The sequence below is a fragment of the Laccaria bicolor genome, genomic scaffold (genome assembly GCF_000143565.1).
Source record: "Laccaria bicolor S238N-H82 LACBIscaffold_4 genomic scaffold, whole genome shotgun sequence".
NCBI classification, from domain to species: Eukaryota; Fungi; Basidiomycota; class Agaricomycetes; order Agaricales; family Hydnangiaceae; genus Laccaria; species Laccaria bicolor.
In genome coordinates, this window is record NW_001889875.1 from 486,329 (window position 1) to 503,897 (window position 17,569).

General features: G+C 48.1%; 7 protein-coding genes across 7 annotated transcripts; 3 read left to right on the forward strand and 4 right to left on the reverse strand.

The window, feature by feature from the left end:
- Positions 1 to 1,304: 1,304 nt before the first annotated feature.
- LACBIDRAFT_323213 (uncharacterized protein) lies at positions 1,305 to 2,994 on the forward strand (the record flags this gene model as incomplete). Its single annotated transcript, XM_001876374.1, has 7 exons — positions 1,305 to 1,440; positions 1,493 to 1,663; positions 1,923 to 2,037; positions 2,211 to 2,274; positions 2,497 to 2,563; positions 2,625 to 2,632; positions 2,944 to 2,994. The coding sequence occupies 7 exons, from the start codon at positions 1,305 to 1,307 to the stop codon at positions 2,992 to 2,994; spliced, it is 612 nt and encodes a 203-aa protein (XP_001876409.1).
- A 568-nt stretch (positions 2,995 to 3,562) lies between these two features.
- On the reverse strand, positions 3,563 to 4,928 carry LACBIDRAFT_311219 (uncharacterized protein; the record flags this gene model as incomplete). Its single annotated transcript, XM_001876851.1, has 2 exons — positions 3,563 to 4,038; positions 4,091 to 4,928. 2 exons carry the CDS (start codon positions 4,926 to 4,928, stop codon positions 3,563 to 3,565), a joined length of 1,314 nt encoding a protein of 437 aa, XP_001876886.1.
- Positions 4,929 to 5,183: 255 nt separating this feature from the next.
- LACBIDRAFT_323215 (uncharacterized protein) lies at positions 5,184 to 6,060 on the forward strand (the record flags this gene model as incomplete). The annotated part of the gene is made up of 3 exons (XM_001876375.1): positions 5,184 to 5,362; positions 5,411 to 5,540; positions 5,596 to 6,060. The coding sequence occupies 3 exons, from the start codon at positions 5,184 to 5,186 to the stop codon at positions 6,058 to 6,060; spliced, it is 774 nt and encodes a 257-aa protein (XP_001876410.1).
- A 637-nt stretch (positions 6,061 to 6,697) lies between these two features.
- On the reverse strand, positions 6,698 to 10,475 carry LACBIDRAFT_311221 (vacuolar assembling protein VPS41; the record flags this gene model as incomplete). The annotated part of the gene is made up of 15 exons (XM_001876852.1): positions 6,698 to 6,773; positions 6,839 to 7,031; positions 7,086 to 7,322; positions 7,385 to 7,460; positions 7,518 to 7,637; positions 7,690 to 7,767; positions 7,826 to 7,936; positions 7,990 to 8,224; positions 8,274 to 8,431; positions 8,485 to 8,577; positions 8,629 to 8,732; positions 8,791 to 9,592; positions 9,655 to 9,911; positions 9,964 to 10,105; positions 10,155 to 10,475. The coding sequence occupies 15 exons, from the start codon at positions 10,473 to 10,475 to the stop codon at positions 6,698 to 6,700; spliced, it is 3,003 nt and encodes a 1,000-aa protein (XP_001876887.1).
- A 461-nt stretch (positions 10,476 to 10,936) lies between these two features.
- Positions 10,937 to 12,108, forward strand: LACBIDRAFT_323217 (uncharacterized protein; the record flags this gene model as incomplete). The annotated part of the gene is made up of 4 exons (XM_001876376.1): positions 10,937 to 11,163; positions 11,215 to 11,791; positions 11,907 to 11,979; positions 12,059 to 12,108. 4 exons carry the CDS (start codon positions 10,937 to 10,939, stop codon positions 12,106 to 12,108), a joined length of 927 nt encoding a protein of 308 aa, XP_001876411.1.
- Positions 12,109 to 12,882: 774 nt separating this feature from the next.
- LACBIDRAFT_245841 (uncharacterized protein) lies at positions 12,883 to 13,406 on the reverse strand (the record flags this gene model as incomplete). The annotated part of the gene is made up of 5 exons (XM_001876853.1): positions 12,883 to 12,963; positions 13,023 to 13,109; positions 13,184 to 13,213; positions 13,299 to 13,316; positions 13,389 to 13,406. 5 exons carry the CDS (start codon positions 13,404 to 13,406, stop codon positions 12,883 to 12,885), a joined length of 234 nt encoding a protein of 77 aa, XP_001876888.1.
- A 1,039-nt stretch (positions 13,407 to 14,445) lies between these two features.
- On the reverse strand, positions 14,446 to 15,812 carry LACBIDRAFT_311223 (uncharacterized protein). The gene is made up of 7 exons (XM_001876854.1): positions 15,684 to 15,812; positions 15,503 to 15,631; positions 15,355 to 15,445; positions 15,278 to 15,298; positions 15,109 to 15,225; positions 14,826 to 15,055; positions 14,446 to 14,754 (listed from the first exon to the last, which is right to left on the reverse strand). The coding sequence occupies exons 1-7, from the start codon at positions 15,788 to 15,790 to the stop codon at positions 14,502 to 14,504; spliced, it is 948 nt and encodes a 315-aa protein (XP_001876889.1). The 5' UTR covers positions 15,791 to 15,812; the 3' UTR covers positions 14,446 to 14,501.
- Positions 15,813 to 17,569: the final 1,757 nt, after the last annotated feature.

Here is a 17,569-nt window from a genome sequence, read left to right on the forward strand (position 1 = left end):
TTTAATTGTTCATTTCTTGGATCTGATCCCTTTTTTTATTGTAAGTTTGTTTTATGCATATGATGGATGTACAATTCCATCACCAAACTTAGAAATTGAGAGCAAATATATCAGAACAAAAGAGATTACAGTGTATCCTGCAGTTTTGAGAGCATATGTTTCTACATATGTAGCCCTACATATTTGTCGCCGTCTCAAGTGTCAAATGGTTTCAAGACCATGGTCATGATGTCCAACAAATCAAGTCTATAAAAAGTATAGTATGTGATTACTGAGACAGTGTATATGCAGGTGAAGAGGAGAATGAGCTAAGAGGGGAGGAAAACAAGGTAATTGGTAAAAATATCTTTGAAATCCTGTTATTGAATTCAATTTTTAGCCAAAGCAATCACAATATGCACCAAAAGAAAATCAGTTTGTCAAGGACCACATTCAGGCTTACCTTGATGAACCCAGGGTAGCAACAGAAACAATCAAGGAAATGGGAGGTTATATGATGTACTGGCACAATGCATCACAGTCCTGACCACAACTCTCACGAATGGGTTCTGATTTCTGCTCAGCCCCAGGTAAGCACCATTATTCACACTTATGTTCCTTTATTTTCAACAATTGTTGCAGCTACTTCTGTGGATGCAGAGTGAGCATTTTCCACTGGCCACCGTCAGATCAATTTCACCCAACACAATATTAACTCTCAAACATTCAGAGCGGAAATGGCTCTCAGATCCTGGATTAAATCCCCCCTCTACCCAGGCTTCAATAAAGTTATGCAAATGATTGAAAAAAAGATGGACAATGATTTCTTTTTGTAACACTTTATGTCACCAAAATTGTTCTTTCAATACCTCTACATAAATATCAATTGTTCTCAAAGGCATTTCTCTGAAACTGAAAATAAATACTCTCAAGATGGCCAAGGCATGCTAATACACACCCCAAAACACACTCTGTGATCAAGGCTCAGTTACAGCAGCATTATATAAAGGGAAAGACCTCAGATTATGATATATAAATAACTTTAGTTTTACTGTACTCAATCTAGATCATATATGAATGACTTTTATTTTAATATGAATTCTTCTGAATTTTCGCTTCATAACACAATTTTTTTTTGTAAAGAACAGACAAGAAATGAACAAGATACACTCATTTATATAACTGAAGCTACGTCCTCAGCCACTCAGGCCGTTTTACCCACGGATATATCTGTAATGTGCCTTATCTGATCTGTGGGTGGGAAAATCCGTGGATCGGGTACGGTTAATACCCGGGTGTATCCATGACAGTCCCTACCCCTCGACATGAAATTGCTCAGCATAGATGAGAGGATGGACCAACTTAGTCTCGTCCCCATCCGCTATAGAGTGTACGGCCCGACGGACCGTCGGAGTGTGAAAACACACGACGAAGAACACTCTATAACGTCTGGTGCATTTGGTAGGCAAAACCACCCATCGAGTCACAGCGTGACATTCTGTAACATGAATAGAATTTTTTTTGTCATACTACGCACACAAGGCTACACACATCCAAATGCCTACGGAGTCAGGATCTGACGTCACCCGACATGAGGCGGCCCGAATCGCATCCCAAAAGCGGCTCCAAGAAGCGCGCGCTGCCGCAGAAAAGCAGAGAAAATACAATAGTGGGGCCACGCGACGTGCGCTGGCAGCACTATTTGCAGAGCGCTTTGGTTCGGCCCCTTATGAATGGCAGTCACACCTGTGACTCGATGGTAGGTTTGCTGCACCAAATGCACCAGACGTTCTGGTGGTCTTTCTGCAGTGTATTTTGAATCTCCGACGGTCCGTCGGGCCGACCACCACAACGGATGGGAACGAGACTAGGCAAGAGGCGTCAGATCCACCGATCTTGGACACCAACTTCAACCATGACAAAGCATGATCGATGATTTCCAGAAAGCGGCATGGCAATGGCAAACGCTTCGCCCATCAAATCTGAATCAACTCCGCTGTACTTGCCAACGCCTTACATTACGCGGTGGATCACCTATGTCGAACGGTTATTTATCATGTAAGCCTGAAAATTTGTAGAATACAGTAGTGTCTATTAGCATATATGAACTTTATTCAAAGTTCTGCGCGAAAATGTTGTGCAATGTACAACTTCGCGAAACAGGACAGGTTGCATTATATACGACAGAGAACTTGTTGAAAGCAAATAGTTGTTGACATTGTGTAATTGAGGCATAAATGGGTGCAGGTGGGATCGGAAGACACCGAAGTAGCGGGATGGTACAGATATCATAAGGTATGCGCACACCAGCAAACCCCAATTTACACTTTTGACGATTTATATGCACCAGTATGTGCATTATTAGCTTGCCATGTTGAGAGGGATATGTCGGCGTGGACGCGTTTGTAGATAACACAGGTGACGTAGATGAGAAGAATGAAGGTTTTTCGCGGTAAACAAACTGAGCTGCCGACCATGCCGAAACATCTCATGTCGAGTTCCGACGACTGATCACAGCTGATCACCTGCTTACATGCCCTTCCCAATTTGGGGGTACTCCCCACCTACCCACCGTGGGAGCTGTGTACGCGATCGGTGGATCTGACGCCTCTTGAGACTAGGACCAACTAAGCATCAACCATTAGATCTCTTGGTATGTCACCAACTTACTAACTTGACAATAGTAACTTCATGTTTTTTGTCTTCATTCACTTCCTAACTCAGGCCTACATATGACTACCTTGAAGTTGTGGAGGTGGAAGTGGAACAGAGCTTCATGCCTGGTGACTGCAGCTGAGCATCACATCTGTTTGTTGTCAGCCAAGGAAGATATTGAGGGCAGAGACTGTGAGAAGCTGGATGTTGACCATATCACTGTCATCAGTTTTGCCCCAGCAAAAGAAGAAGCAAAGAAAGAAGGACTTTGTTACATTCTTTATCTTGCTCCTGACTACTCAGGTATAGAACTCAATGATCAAGGCAGCTTTGGTTGTAAATCAACAAACATTAGGCTGATTTTCCCCTTTCAACCAAAAATCAGTTATAACAAATGATTTGTTTCTAATGATCAAAATTGTACCTAAGGTGCATCACATTTCTCTTGTACATATCACCACTTCCAAGTACTGGATCAAATTTCTCTAGGAATCAATAGTCAATTCATTTTGCAGTGTTTACTATAAAATTCCCAAAGAACACAACTGTTAAAAGATTTGCAACTCATCCACATCTGGTCAAGCACTGGTCCTGAATTGAACAGGAAGCATCCTACTCTAATTGATTATTGGATGGGAGGCACATCCCTCTGTGTCACCAGCGTTGATGTTTTTATATAACTTGAATTCCATCGTTTTGGGTTGCGGTCAACTCACAAAAGTTGTCCTTTTTTTAAGACTCCAGTGGATGTCTTCAATCGTGCTCTTCCAGGTATTTTTATAAACCACGCGGGAAGGCGGAGGATGTTCTGACAATACATCATAGCACGGGACAAAAATCGTACGCAAGTGCCGCAGAGGGCCGGGCAGAACATTTTGAGCAGACCATACTTTCAACACCATCAAGGACGCGCAGAGTGAAGTACCATTTATAAAGGCTCAAATACAACCTGCAAATTATTTGGTGTAATCGCAATTACCTTTGTCAAAAAAGAGAAGAGGAAATTCGTAGTATTCGACAACCACGGAAGATATCTCGTCGGGATCTCGTCCAGCTCCTCCGTCACACGAGGCACATCATCCGATTTTACTGACATCTGAACATCAAACTTGACCCGGCGGAGCATTGGGAACCCGTTGGAAAGCACGGTGTCCAACGTTTCCCAAGCACTGCGGAAGTCAGCCCGACTGAAATTTGTCATTCGAGCCTCTATGGCAATTTCTTCAATCACGTTTGGGAGTCCTGAAAGGGTACCGAGTTCCTCACGTATTCCATTCAAGAAGACCCTGATATCGCAATGGGAAACGGATTCAAAGTCGAAGTGCAGTCGTTTCAGTGTCGATAAGGAAGGCTTACTGATCGACGCGGCGATACATGAAAATCTGGTGGTGATGAAGTCGTACACTAACAAGGGTGAGTGAGATATAGAAATCAGCCTTTGTTTTTGATAGCTTACCATTGTACCGCAGAGTTTCGAGGTTGTTCGTTATCTTTACTAATGCATGCGCTGTGGCCAAGTTCGACTGTTCCCCTGGATAGATACTCAACGTTCGAACGTTGGTAAAGTCTAGCATTGGGCCGCCGTTGGGACATTTAGCATTGAGAAGCTTCATCGCATATCGTTCGCCCATAAACCCGTAGGCAAACAACTGAAGTCGTGGGACGACTTCGAAGTTCAAATCTGAAGAAATTAAGGTGGAAGGTTCCTGCTCAGCTACACCGGCATAATCAAAGTCGACGAAATAGACGGACAGGTCCGTGAGGTTTACGCAAGCAAGGAAAGCAGTGATGGGGAACCCGCTGACGGAGATTACTAAACGTGTGATGAAGCGCGATTGCACGACAGGCAATAACGCATCTCTGAGACGTGGGGGTGTTTGTTTCCAATCTGTCTTCTCATACCTGCTAATCACATCAAAAGAGCGTACGTGGTGAAGCCGTTCCAGCACACAAGGAACGTCATCGTTTGAAAAGTCGTCGGTGCTGATAAAGTACGTTAACGTGTGGATGTACTCTGAAATGGTCGGATTGGTGTCTAGAAGGTGCCAATTTTTTGGTCTGATCACCGTGACGGTGCTAAGTCTCCGGGATCGATAGGCACGGTAACCAATGGAGTGTGAAGAAATGAGGAGGACAGATTGAAAGATGTATTTGCGACATAGGGGCAGAAGCGCTCCGCAGGTCTGAGAGCATGCCTTGAGGGCCTCCAGATCACCCTGGAGGAGTTCGATAATCAATTCGATGACGTCCAGAGGGCAGTCGGCGAAGGACGACATGATTTGAATTTTGGACATGAGAGTGAGGATGGAAACCAAATGAAAACACGCCCGTTGGGATTTTTGGCCAAACCGAAGAGATCGGGGAGACGACTGGGCAGGACTTGGGCAGAACTTGCCGTTTACATATGTAAGTATACTGTTGGACAATCATGCTCGATGTGGCTAGTGTCGGTGAGCAGCTGCGGTTGCAGTTAGCATTACGTAATGGGAGGGTAAACGCTCGACATGCGCTCGACACTCAAATAATTCCAGACAAAATTGCAGATAACAATGACCAGCAAAACTCTGAGCACCGGTACCCTCAGCCTCCGGTTCATGCAAAATGCTAATCGGGCAAAACACCTGAAAGAAGTGGAATTGGATAGAGCAGAAGTACACGACGACGGAAAGTGGGAGATCGGCCAGGCAGCAAAGGATGTGTGGGGTTCATCTTCAAACGCCGAACCATCGTGAGTTCGCACATATCGTATAATTTATTTGATTCTTATTCAGCTCAGAGTTTCGGCTATCCATGAGGCTTCTTATATCCCATTTCTTTTCGGTGGATCATCACAGGAGTCAAACGCTACAGATAAACTCAAAGGTCGAAGAGTTTTTGGACGTCAGGGAGTAGAAATTACCCAAGAGGTGAGCACTTTTTCTCAGCTATCGCGTAGAGGCTCAAAGTTGTCTTGGACGCTAGTCATTGTCTTCAGAGTCCAAACCAACAACCACAACCCCACAAACACCTCCCGCTCCGGAAACATCAACGAAAGGGCGAAAAATCCATCCACGGCCCATCTCTATATCCGCATCTGGAAGTTCTGGTCGGCTACGTGGTTTTGAACAACTAAAGGAACAGAAAAACGGCAAAACCGCGAAACAGGCCATCTTTGAGACGGGCGGCGTTGGTGTTGACCTTCGGGGGCCATCATCCACAAAACCACAACCTATTCCCACGAAGGCCACAGTTCCCCCCGACACGTTCTTGAAACCATCCGGCGTGGACGACCCAAAAGAACTCGACTCTTCCGTAGGATCGAGCAAAAATGTTGTGATTGACGGAGCTCGCATGAAGAGGTCGAAACGTGACCGCGAAGCTGCTGCTGACCCGTCTATCGAGGGGAAGACGCCCAAGAAGAAGAAAAAGAAGACTGTGGAGGGTTGATTTCTTCCAATGTGATCACCCGAGACGTCCACAAGTATGCCGCCGACTTTGACTCCGGATTGGTCGCGTCAGACGCAAGGATGACTCCACGGCTTGAACTGCTGGAAGGTCGCGAATTGGCGTATCGATATGTGTTATGCCATCTCAGATTGCGCCAAGTTTCAACCGAAGATTCACTTTGACTTGATCGAAGTGGGTGTCGATCGTGCGATTGAGGTGCATACTATACTTATTTCAAGGTCAATATACCCTCGATGCTCTTATCACCTCAATACATTCAATCATCGTTCTGGTCGTGAGTGAGATCGACAATCCATTGACATGATGTGTCTCCTCAATTCACCTGTCTCGACATTTGTGAAAGGTACACCCACATTGATCTCCTAGCCGCCCAAAGTTAAGCCTGACATTCCTATTCACATTCCGGTGGCTCTCGGGCATTCAAGCCACGGCCAGTGCTTTATGTCGAATGACCCTTGGTTAATTATCTAAGGTGCTGGAATTGAGACGAGGATTCCTGTTGTCAACCCTCTGGCTTGATGATCATATTCGACCTACAACAACTCGGCTTTCGGTGGGGTATATGGACAGTATACATGTGCGAAGCAAATAGTAAGCTATGACGAAAAGTGAGGCATCACACCCGAACCCTCTCCCCACTCTTATGACACACCGGACAACCCTGGCTAAGCCGACCACGAATCATAGATTCACTGTTCATACCCAGGTTTAGTTAGCAACAAGTCGAATGAATTTGAAGTATACATAGAAGACGTACAACGCTATACTCCCCGTTATCCCTCTCGAAGACGACCCCCCAAAGCCTCTTGCTATCGGGTCTGAAAGAAGCGGTATCTTATCGCCCCCATACGCACATGTTGCATGGACGACGTGTCGGCAGAGGAAAAGGAGTGTTAAAGATTGAGGTGTATCTTGTAGAGATTTGGAACATATCGGACATAGCGTCTTTGCTGCACGCAACTTGAGCTTCAGCCTTACCAAACACAGAGCCACGAAAAGCTTACCAGAGAGGAAGAACCCACTACTCTGTTTCCTCTGCAACGCCCTCGACAGATCCAAGCTATCCCCATCCATTATCGTCTGACATCCCTCCAGCAAAGAGATCTGAAGATGGAAATCCTGCAGGATCTTGATCAAGGCCTCTTTCAACCCGGGAATCTCGAGTCCGTTCTTGATGCGGCGGATGAGCCGGATAGGGCTGATTTCGACGCCGATGTTTTCGAGGAGGCCGCGGATGAATGCTACGTGATGTGAAGAGTGAGAGTGAGGGATGGGGAAGACAGGGAAGGGCAAACAGACGAACCTGGTCGTGTTTCGGAGTACATTAGTAGATCTTCCCATAGATCGTCGTCGCTCTGCTCTTTTGCAAAGTCGATGGCCTGCGACCGAGTTAGATGCCGGAATCCTTTGAAGAAAAAAAGGAAGGGAAGACGCACCCGATGAACGTCTCCTAGTCGTTCAATGATAAGAGTCAGTGCCTTCTTGTTGTTTCCCATCCGACCTAAAAGAAAGACCATCTCTGGGACAAGGTCTCGTCCTTTGCACTCGTTGTACGCCTACAGGAAGATCCTTGAGTATGAGAGAGGTGGGTACAAAGACAAGACGCACCGTTTCCAGGTTATAGTAATTACTTGCTCGCAAAAAGTCAATCAGCCGTGGCGTAGCAAACTCTGCGTACATTTGCACCTAAGGAGTGTTATCATCAGCTTCAACCCAAGCACACCATTCTCAGATGCCCTCTCACCTGCAAATCAGCAAAACCCGAGACAAGCTGGGGGTCCTTTTCCACAAGTGCATCAAGGTAAAGAAAGAGATAATAAGGCCTCTTCTGAAGTTGCTGAACAACCCTCGCGATCTAAACAATCCATCATCAGCACTTCTCTCCCCATCCTCAGTTGATGAACTCACAGGTATCGAATGGATATTATCAACAAGCAACTTGATCGCGTCACTATGATCAGCATTCGGCAGCCCCTCCTTCTTCCGCTTCTCCATAAGCTCATGGTCAAACTCGACAAGAAGCAAGACTTGGTCTTGCACGTCCGTGAATAGATTATGTTCTCGGATAAGATCAAAGACGTTAGGTCGTCGGAGGCGGAGGTAGAATGGGAGTGCTTTGCCTGGTTGACGATTCGCCGTGTACCTTTATGGGGGACATGAAATGTAATAAAGGCAGTGGAAGAGGGACGTACAATTCAGCAAGACATTCCATCAATACAACTGCACTGGGCGCAGACGAGATACTTGTTGATGTTGATGCGCTTTTGTCGAGCTCTGCACGGATAGCGACTATGACAGCTGGAATGTCGTAGATCTCCCATGGCCACTCTTTGATTGTCTGAAGGAGCATCTGCAGGCGGGTCAGTATATGATATAGTCGCCTTTACAGAAAGGAAAACACACCTGTCTATTATGTGTCAAGAAATGCGCAAGCATCATCTCGTAAACTACATGATCAAGTCTGGGATGTTCGGTCGGTACGAACGGAATTATTGCCTAAGTGAACTTCAACAAATGCTACACTGACCCTTGGAAGTAAGGACTGACCTGTAACTGTCTCTTATCCGCAAACACGAATATCCAACCCTCCCAAATCTTCGGATCATGAGCACACACTTTCGGAGTGAGCTTCGCAGCTTTCAGAAAATCGCCTAAACACATGCCGCTCAGTTAGTCGCCTGGAATAGCAAAAAACTTGGATAGACATACCTTCGTTAACGAGATACTCCATATACTTCTTCCCAATCTCCAAAACACTCAACCCATCCAGAGCTTCCTTACCAGGACCACCAACAGCCTCAGCCTCAATCTTCTCCACCTCTTCCAAAGCCTCCTCATACCTCCTCCTCTCCACCAACCACTTGACATGATCCATCTTATCCCTCGGTTTCACAATCACCAAATCCTTCGGGCTAAGGATAACGTAGCTTCGACCCTCAGTCGACTCGTCCGTGCCACCAACAACAGCGAGTGAATAGTCATTACACCCCCAATGCTGATAGTCCGCGATACTCAACGCATCAGCGGCGAGCTCTTCCCCCGCCCGAGAGATGATGCGCAGCTCGGGTCGTTCAGCTGCTTTCCGCGCTTGCCTCGCCCGATCTTCCGTCATTTCGTCAACGAAAGTTTCTGGTGGGCTGTAAGCGATTATGAGGAAAGACGTAAGTGTTTGTGGGGCCGTCGTTGAACTCGGGAATCCGTCCAGAGGTGATATTGATACAGGGGGAATGGGTGTAGGATGAGGTACAACGCCAGAGATCATACAATCCACTTGAAGCGCGGCTGTGATTTCAATCACGAATGGGGGGAGGTTCGCAGTGGCCGCAGTGGTGTTTATCCGTGGTCTGGCGCGGATTCTGGCTACTTTGATGTGGTCTGCCCATGCGATGAGGAGGGTGGAGTCGTCTTGCCAGTAGAGTGTGCACTTGAAGAGATCTGCGCGGGGGCTATCAGGTGGTCGGTCGATGTATGTTATTCGTGTCTGTGATACTGTGTCGTAAATCTTGACGCCCTAAACGCACATTGAGCATCAATGGTTGGTTGGACAGAAAGGGAGTCAGATAAAATACTTGCCTGATCGTTCGCCCAAGCAATCAACCGTGATCTCCACCTAACCTGCCAAATTGGCCCTTCGCCCGTATGAAGAGTCGTTTCTTTATGCCCGAGCCACCCCTTTTCTCGCAGCACCAGCGTCCCAGCCAAACCCCCATAAACCACTGCTCGTGTGCTCCGTCTCGCAAAGTTTGGCTCCATTGCAACGGTTCGCATTGGCCTCTTCATATCAAAGGCGTATGCCTCGGGTGTGGATAGAGAATGGACTACGACCTGTCCTAAGATACGGTGGTGAGCAACGCGAAAGGGAGGTGTTGGGCGTTCACTCACCGTCAATGGACGCAGTGGCGACGAAATCGCCTGTCTCGTCGAATGAGATGTCGACTACGGATGCAAGGTGGGGTTTGTATGACTTTATGCGCTTTCCTGTGAGGTCGAGGATGTGTATTATCCCTGCGTGTGTAGCCATTGCCTGTATAAGGGTTCAGAACACGGACTATACCAGAGTTCGAGGAGTGTACCAGGTGTTTGTTGCACACTGTAATAGCAGAACCAGAGTCCTTCTTGAGAAGGTCAGGTAAAGAGCCGCCTATACGTTCGTATTTCAACGACGGCTCCTCGTCTTCATCTTCCTCCTCCTCATCGTCTTCCTCATCTTCCTCCTCGTCGTCTGTGGCGACACTCTCACTCTGCTCTCCCACACCCTCCTCAGCCTCATCATCCGTCAGCGGAGCAGGGCTACTCGATAATCTTGGCGGGACCTCTTCGTGTTTCTCGTCGTGATCGGCATGGCCATTGAGTATTACTGGGGCTAAACCGTTTGAGGTACCTTGCGAAGCCATCCCAAGACCAAACTTATGCCCAATGCACCCTCAGCGTGTTGGGTTGGGGTTGATTTCGTGGACTCCGACGATGGAGGTGAGGTGGAGAGGTGTGGTCAGGCTTGCACTTACTGCCAATCCTGGCGTGACGGAAGCATGGTGACCGACCCTGCACATATATTTCGTGGCAACTCTTGACCCCGAACTTCCATCACCTAGGCAGAAAAGCTTCCCTCGAAGTATAAAGAGGTTCGTTCTTTCGCATTTTCTCAAAATTAATCTGGAAACCACCCATCATAGAATCTCCTCATGCACAGATCAATACTCGCGGCTGTTGAAAGAACATCACGTTTTCGTTTCGAGTTTGTGGGTCCAGCCACGACGTTGAACGACATAAAAACCTTGGATTTTAGATTATAGAACGTGCAAGGAGTTGGAAAGTACATAAATAGGCTCTGCCTACTACAAACGAACGTACAACCATGTCTCGTTCGCCCTCACCGCTATATGGTTTACCTCCAGAGCTGCTTGCAAAAATTATGGAACCCCTTACAACGCAGGACCGAATCCAGTTCTCTCTCACCTCGCGATTCGCGCGTGATGTCGCTTTCCAGTACATATTCAACGATATATGCTTCGCGGGGAGGGGATGGTTCTTCAAGCCACGCAACACATACCACGTCAATACAGATCTCAAGGCCGCTGTGAGGTGAGAAGGATCGATGACCAATTCTCTGAACATGATTTCATCCTCTTCCAGATCTGTCCGCCTTCAATTCCCAAGCGTCGACCTCCCACAACTCCACACAACCAACGACCGCACCCTCCTCTTCAAAGTCCTATCCTCCTTCCCCAACCTCCAATCTCTCGAATGTCTGAGCACCACAACAGTCCTCACACCAACCGACCTCCCCACCTTCTTCTCCTCCCTAAAACCAACCCGTCTCTCCTCACTAACCCTTCGCACAGACCAACACACCCCCGTCGCTCTACCCCTCTTCTCAGGGCCAAGCGGCTTGAAAAAACTATACATAACCTGGAGCTTCAGTGACGCCCCTTCCGATCCCGGAAGCTCCATAGCCCAATTGTACGCCCTTGTCAAACCGTCCCTATCCACGCTGGTAGCCCTTGAAATCCAACACCGGCCGAAACGTCCCGGAATGGAGCTCGATCTGCGGCTTTTGAAGCCAGCCGGAGATACGCTCCGTTCATTCGAGTATACGATCTCAACCCTAGACGACGGGGTACTAGAAATTATCGCCGAAACGTTCCCTAACTTATCCACACTCGCGGTAGAGTGGTGTCATCCCCCAATGGGACACTCCGTTTTGTGGGACGTACGTCTATCTCCCTTTCCTTTCTACTTCCTCACACAAATCACGATTAATTGAAACAAACCACAGGACACACACATCACCCCCCTCTCCCGCCTCCCAAACCTAACCCACCTAGCCCTCTCCTCCGACATGGAGCTCGCAGCCAACGACCCGCTCACCTCCCAAATCAACCTCGACTGCTGGGCCCGGTGCGAAGCCCGCCGAAAAGCTGTCACGGAGAGGATCGCAAGGAGGTGTTTGGCGCTGAAGAGCTGTACGTGGCTTCAGGCGGTGGAACGCGCGAGGTTGACGTACCCGTTTGTTGTTTTGAGGGATGAAGGGGAGATGGAGGTTAGCCTTTTGGATGTGTGGATGATGAGTAGTCGGCCGTCGATTTAGGCAAGCTTGCATGTTTGTGAGGCACTCGATCAGGGCTTTTGTGTTATGTCAGTGTCATTTGTGGGATAAGCTACTCCGTAGGGTTAATGAAGATGTGCTTTTGCTTCCTCTCTTATGCGTATGCATGCCTGGAGGTTAAGCTACCCTGTCGAATTCATGATCAACACGGAGCAACACTCCGAGTGCATGAGATTTTTAATTTAAGCCTTGAGCATCCCATGCAGCGATCATGTCGATTTACGTCGTCCATCAGCCGCACTGCAAATCATGCGCTGACCATATGTGTAATTTGGAGGTTTGTCACAGGGCCCCCCTTGAAAATGCCGCAGCATCCTGCAACTCCTCAACGGGGGAGGACCGATATAGCTTGACCTTCCAAGCATGGGCGCTCGAATTGAAACCTGAAACTTGGATAAGTCAAAGACGATCATACAATCCGGATGGACCTTACCTTCACCTCTAACGCAGATATGCAAAAGGCCTCCACGAGGAATGAATTGGATGGAAGATAAACTCCTGGGCAAAGATTCGCTAGTCTGACAACGAACAATCGTAACAACCTACAAGATCAGCAAGACAATAAAGAAAAGCGAGTCTCTTCAACTTGGAACACGACTAGAAAAAGGAAACCTTTGATTGAATGCGAGGAAAACATTTGGATCGGACCGCGATAATATATCTAGACAACATCAGGACTGCAACGCCATGACCCATCATCTTCCACCACGGAGGGCAAGGACAAGATGCAGTACTGATCCAGCGACGATATTCAGCTCTTTAGCCGTCTTGTCGTCCTGCCTATGAACGAACCAAAAGTCAGAACATATACAACCAAAGCACACATCCGCATAACGCACATCTGACGCCCACTGAAAATTAACCGTTGCTGCGGCGGCGGTACACCCGACTGTTCCTCTACCTTCTCCTTTATCCTTGTAATCTAAATCATCCAATTCATCAGTCCCCACTCACAACAGAATTACAAAAGCAAAAGTTGAAGTGGCACAAGCGCACCTTATCATCAGCGTCAATGTCCAGCTCAATCTACGTTCAAAAAAAGTTCAGATTCAGCGCCCAACGTCCGGTTCCCATCTCGATCGGAAACGATCCGAGAGAAAAAAGCAAGTACCTCCTTCCCCGTTAATGTCTATTGGTGGTGCGACCCGTGAGTCGGTTAGTACCGACGCGTGATATCGATGATGTAGAGCTTTCGACAGACCTTGACTTTGATCAACATGATAGTGGTGGGTTTGACGGTTAATTCAGTAGATTGTGGGGGTCAAAGGCCGAGGTTTGGAGGAGATGTGGATACGAAATGGAATGGCGAGCGGGTAAGAGCAGGTGTCTTATTCAGTCAATCAATAATCACGACGAGTCACGACGCGTAACGTTCTTTGTGACTCCTTCGTTGGTCTCCGCCTCAGTATCTTTCGAGATCGGTTACAGCAAGTCATGTCGACATACGGCCATCGTCTATAAGGGACGAGGCGGCATAGGTGGGATTTTCCAGGGCTCAGTCGTGGATTATCTTTATGGACAGGGCTTCCAGGTCGCGTGTTTCGGAGAAGGTCACTTCAAGTTGAAGCTGCTCAGTCCAGGTGCCTATGGCGCAACTACTAAGCTTGGCTGCTACTCTTTCTTCGCATGGGTATAGCCCACTTGAGCATCTCAAGAGAAATGGTTGTGGGTCCGATCAAGAGAAGCACAAGACGACGACGGATCAAGCACTTCGGAACGAAAAATTGCATAAAAGGTCTTTGCGCGCTTCGACTTTGAAACTCTTCGGGCTAGTCAGGAAACTACGATGCTTTCGAGATCATTTATAGGCATTGTCTTACGATGGTCCGTCTGCTTTGTTATTACAAGCCCCAGTAACAACCAATTTGCATAGACGGTTCTTGATGTCCCTCACAAGAGGTGTGATCTTTACTTTAGCGGCTCCTACCAAAACCCCTTTTTTCAACTTTTGGTGTACTCGAGTGACACCTTCGTGCAGCATAAACCTTCAGCAGACGACCAGCCGAAAGTCGGGATTTGAGCCCCAAGCCGCTCGAGTTCTCGAAGCCAGAAATTGAAACTGGCCTGTGAACTGGCAGATTTATGTTTTACTCTGTGAGATTTTTGCGAGTACGACGGGCAAGCCGGGCCGCAACAGATCTCCGATTAATGTCGCGTCAATACGCGCGTCTGAGTCGAAGATGCCGGATAGAGGTGATTGAATGCAGCGCCAAGGCATAAACTTCCCCGATTGTTTGTGAGGTGGTATTATTATCCCATGAATCAAAAACCACAGACATGATATACCAATCAATCCATATAAACCCCTCCCAGTTCAAAGCTTACTCCTGTTCCTCCTCTTCAGCTCCTCCGCCTCCGTGCCATCCCGCCGCCCCTTCCCCGCCGTCTCCACCAGCCGCCTGGCATACGACAAATCAATACCCTCCTTCTCACACGCATCGCGGAAAACCTTTCTATTCAACAAAGCCCATGCAATTCTTTCTTGAGTGAACGGCATCCCTGGTGGGTGGACTTCAAAGTCCGGCTCCCGCGCGTACCCGATAGTAGCTACACGTATCAGCATGGCTCTGTTTATCAATATATCTAGGTCAGCTTATGTCTGTGTGTGGCACAGAAAAATAGAGGGAGAAGGACTGACGCAGTTAATCCAAACACCGGTTTGATTCCACCAGCCTCCCGTCCCGTTAAGAACTGGTGTACACGAAACCCCTGCTTCGACCCATTTGGTCCCGTAGTATCGTAGTCCCATGACGTATGGTACGGCACCTCGAGCGACTCGGGCTCAGATGGAAAGGGAGGGTTGGTAGTAAGGAACGCGAAGAGCGGATGGGAAAAGAGGCTGGCGACTTCTGCTGTGTTTAGTATTGGCTAGACGGGCGGGTAAGGATGATGTTATGGTGATGAGGAGGGGTTAAGCTTACACGGAGGGTATTGTCGAGTATCAGGACGACTACTGGCGTGACGATGAGTTCCGAAGCTAGAAATGGTTCAAGAACGCAGAGAAGAGGTGCTTTCCGTCTTTCGGGCGGTAGTCCGATCTACAGTCGAGTGTAAGCCTTCAGTACAAGTCAACGAGAACGGATTCCATACCTCTTCGTGTGCTTCTCTCCGCTGTATCAAAAAAATTCAATACCAAGGTAAAAACAAGGAGGAAGGGGAACACCCACCGCCGTATCCTCAATCGACTTATCCTCAGGATCCACCTTGCCCCCTGGCAACGAAGTATCACCAGCATACGTCCGCAAAGTCGCAGACCGCCTACATAGTACCACCATCAGCCTTGTCCAAACTAAAAATTCAAGACAACACACCTACCGACTGAGCAAAACATACAGATCCCCTTTACGCCCGACGAACAATGCAACCAGGACGGCTGCACACCGCGATCTTGGGTATCTCATGGGTGATTTCTGAGGTTTGTACGCGACTAGATTGCGTAGACATCTGTAGGATATGGATTATGAGGTGTGGAGCGCGAAAATGTAAAGGGACGCACTGTTTCGACTGCTGGCTGAGAGGTGGTATCCGCGCTTCATTTAGTCGGAGCTTTGGCCTGTGGAATTTGAGGAGATTTATGGGTCCTGGTGTGTTGTTTGAACTCATACAGGCAGGTGTGGAAGAGAAATGTAATTGAAAAGAGGTTTAAAAGGAGGGCGGATACTGGAGGGCATTCGTACATTGGAAATTCCGGCGCCGTAATTACGGCGATCGTTTACGGCGGCAGTTTCCGCCGTCATCACGTGCTTACTTTAGGGAGTTCACTACAAGTTCTTGACAAGTTCACTAGTTCGTTTAAGGCCGCAAGGCGGGTATACAAGGGTCGAAGCACCGGGTGCGCCTTGAGCTTGTCGAGGGCGTTGGTGGCGGGTAGTATTGGCGGTAATTTGATGCACGCACGATACAGGCGTTTCAACGCGTTGTGCGGCGGGTCACGTTTTTTCGTCACGGAAAGTGCCGCCGTAAGCGATCGCCGTTATGCACGCCGTAACTTCCAATTCCCAAACTTACTGAACTTACTGGGATACTGGTGAATGTCCGGCTACTATTCGGCAACCTCGGGTTTCAATGAATAACACACTGAAAAGCACTACATAGACCATGGGATACAAATAATACAGACACCCAGCAAGAAGTCGAACTTGAAGAGCGCTGGAAAGTCGTACATAGTATTATATAATCGTAGAGATACTTCATCAAAGGTCTAGCTAATTAGCCCATACTGTGTTCCTCATCGGTGGTGTGCTCGTCGATGCACCACCATCCAGCCCCGCCTTCAACTGAATCGCAGCTAACGCGTCCCCGAACGCACTTAGATCACGTCCCGTTTCGCTGAGAACATTAGCGGCATTCTTCCGGTCTTCTGCATGGCTCTGTGAACCTGTGTGCGAGCCGTCCTCTGAAGCGAGCCAAGCTTTTACCAGGGGATGACTTCGAGTGGGTTTGTATCCACACGCTTCAAACAACTCGAGGTGGTGGGAGAACGAGCGAGTCGGGTTGTAGAGTGGGAGCGCTGTAACCATCGATATGATGAGTGATGTTCTAAAGGATGTGTATGTAGTACTTACCATCTTCAAGAACAGCGAATACATTTTCTGATGAGGATTTAGACGAGGCCATTACTGCATCTTTTCATCAGAATCCGACATGAAGACAAGGAGAGGGGCAACTGACAATACGCAGAGACAACCGTGCACGCCCTAGATTCAATAAGACAGTGGACGAGAACCTGCCCGTCCGCCTTGATTGCGTCAGAAACGAATTTACACGCATCCGGCAGCGCTAGGAGAAGAGCTTCTGGTGCTTGATTCGATATATTCAAGTGGTGGTGCTTCACGACTGGATTCACGACCGCCGAAGAGATCTCTGCTGGAGAAAGCGAGAGAAGGTGCGTAACGCCCATATCCAAGAGCAAGGATACCGCCTGCCTGGAGTCAGAGGGGAAGTCGCTGGAAGTGAAGAAAAGCCAATCAATTGCTATGCGCGTACAGAAGCAAGTTGCCGTACCTGCTCAACAGCAGTTTATCTGGGATGATGGAAACTGTGTCAGCCATGTGGTTCAGGAAGCAAGTGACGTCCTGCTCTCGTCTGCGTTGCCAAGAACGGTAAGCGGAGTTAGTGGGGTTGGGGTCGTAGTTGCATTTCGCGAAAACGTCGAGTTGTTTGATGAAGCCGTAGTTGGGATGGACCTGAGGTCGACCTGCAAAGATATATGTGGGCACAAGACTCGGATTGGGTGCTATTAATCCCTCACGCTGCTTTATGAAACGTAGTGCTGTACTCGCATCTAAACTCTTCGTTTTCATCACTACCAAAAATCAGAAATGAGTGGCCGATGACATGAAGACGTTGGATACTTACGGTACGCTGCAACAACGGTCGTAC

What these genes read in the sequence shown, in the direction of transcription:
- LACBIDRAFT_311223 (XM_001876854.1), bottom strand. Translation starts at nt 15,790, where the DNA reads ATGAGTTCAAACAACACACCAGGACCCATAAATCTCCTCAAATTCCAC. An exon ending in CTCAGCCAGCAGTCGAAACA is followed by an intron (nt 15,632 to 15,683) that starts GTGCGTCCCTTT and finishes CATATCCTACAG; the next exon opens with ATGTCTACGCAATCTAGTCG. An exon ending in TACTCGACAATACCCTCCGT is followed by an intron (nt 15,056 to 15,108) that starts GTAAGCTTAACC and finishes CCGCCCGTCTAG; the next exon opens with CCAATACTAAACACAGCAGA.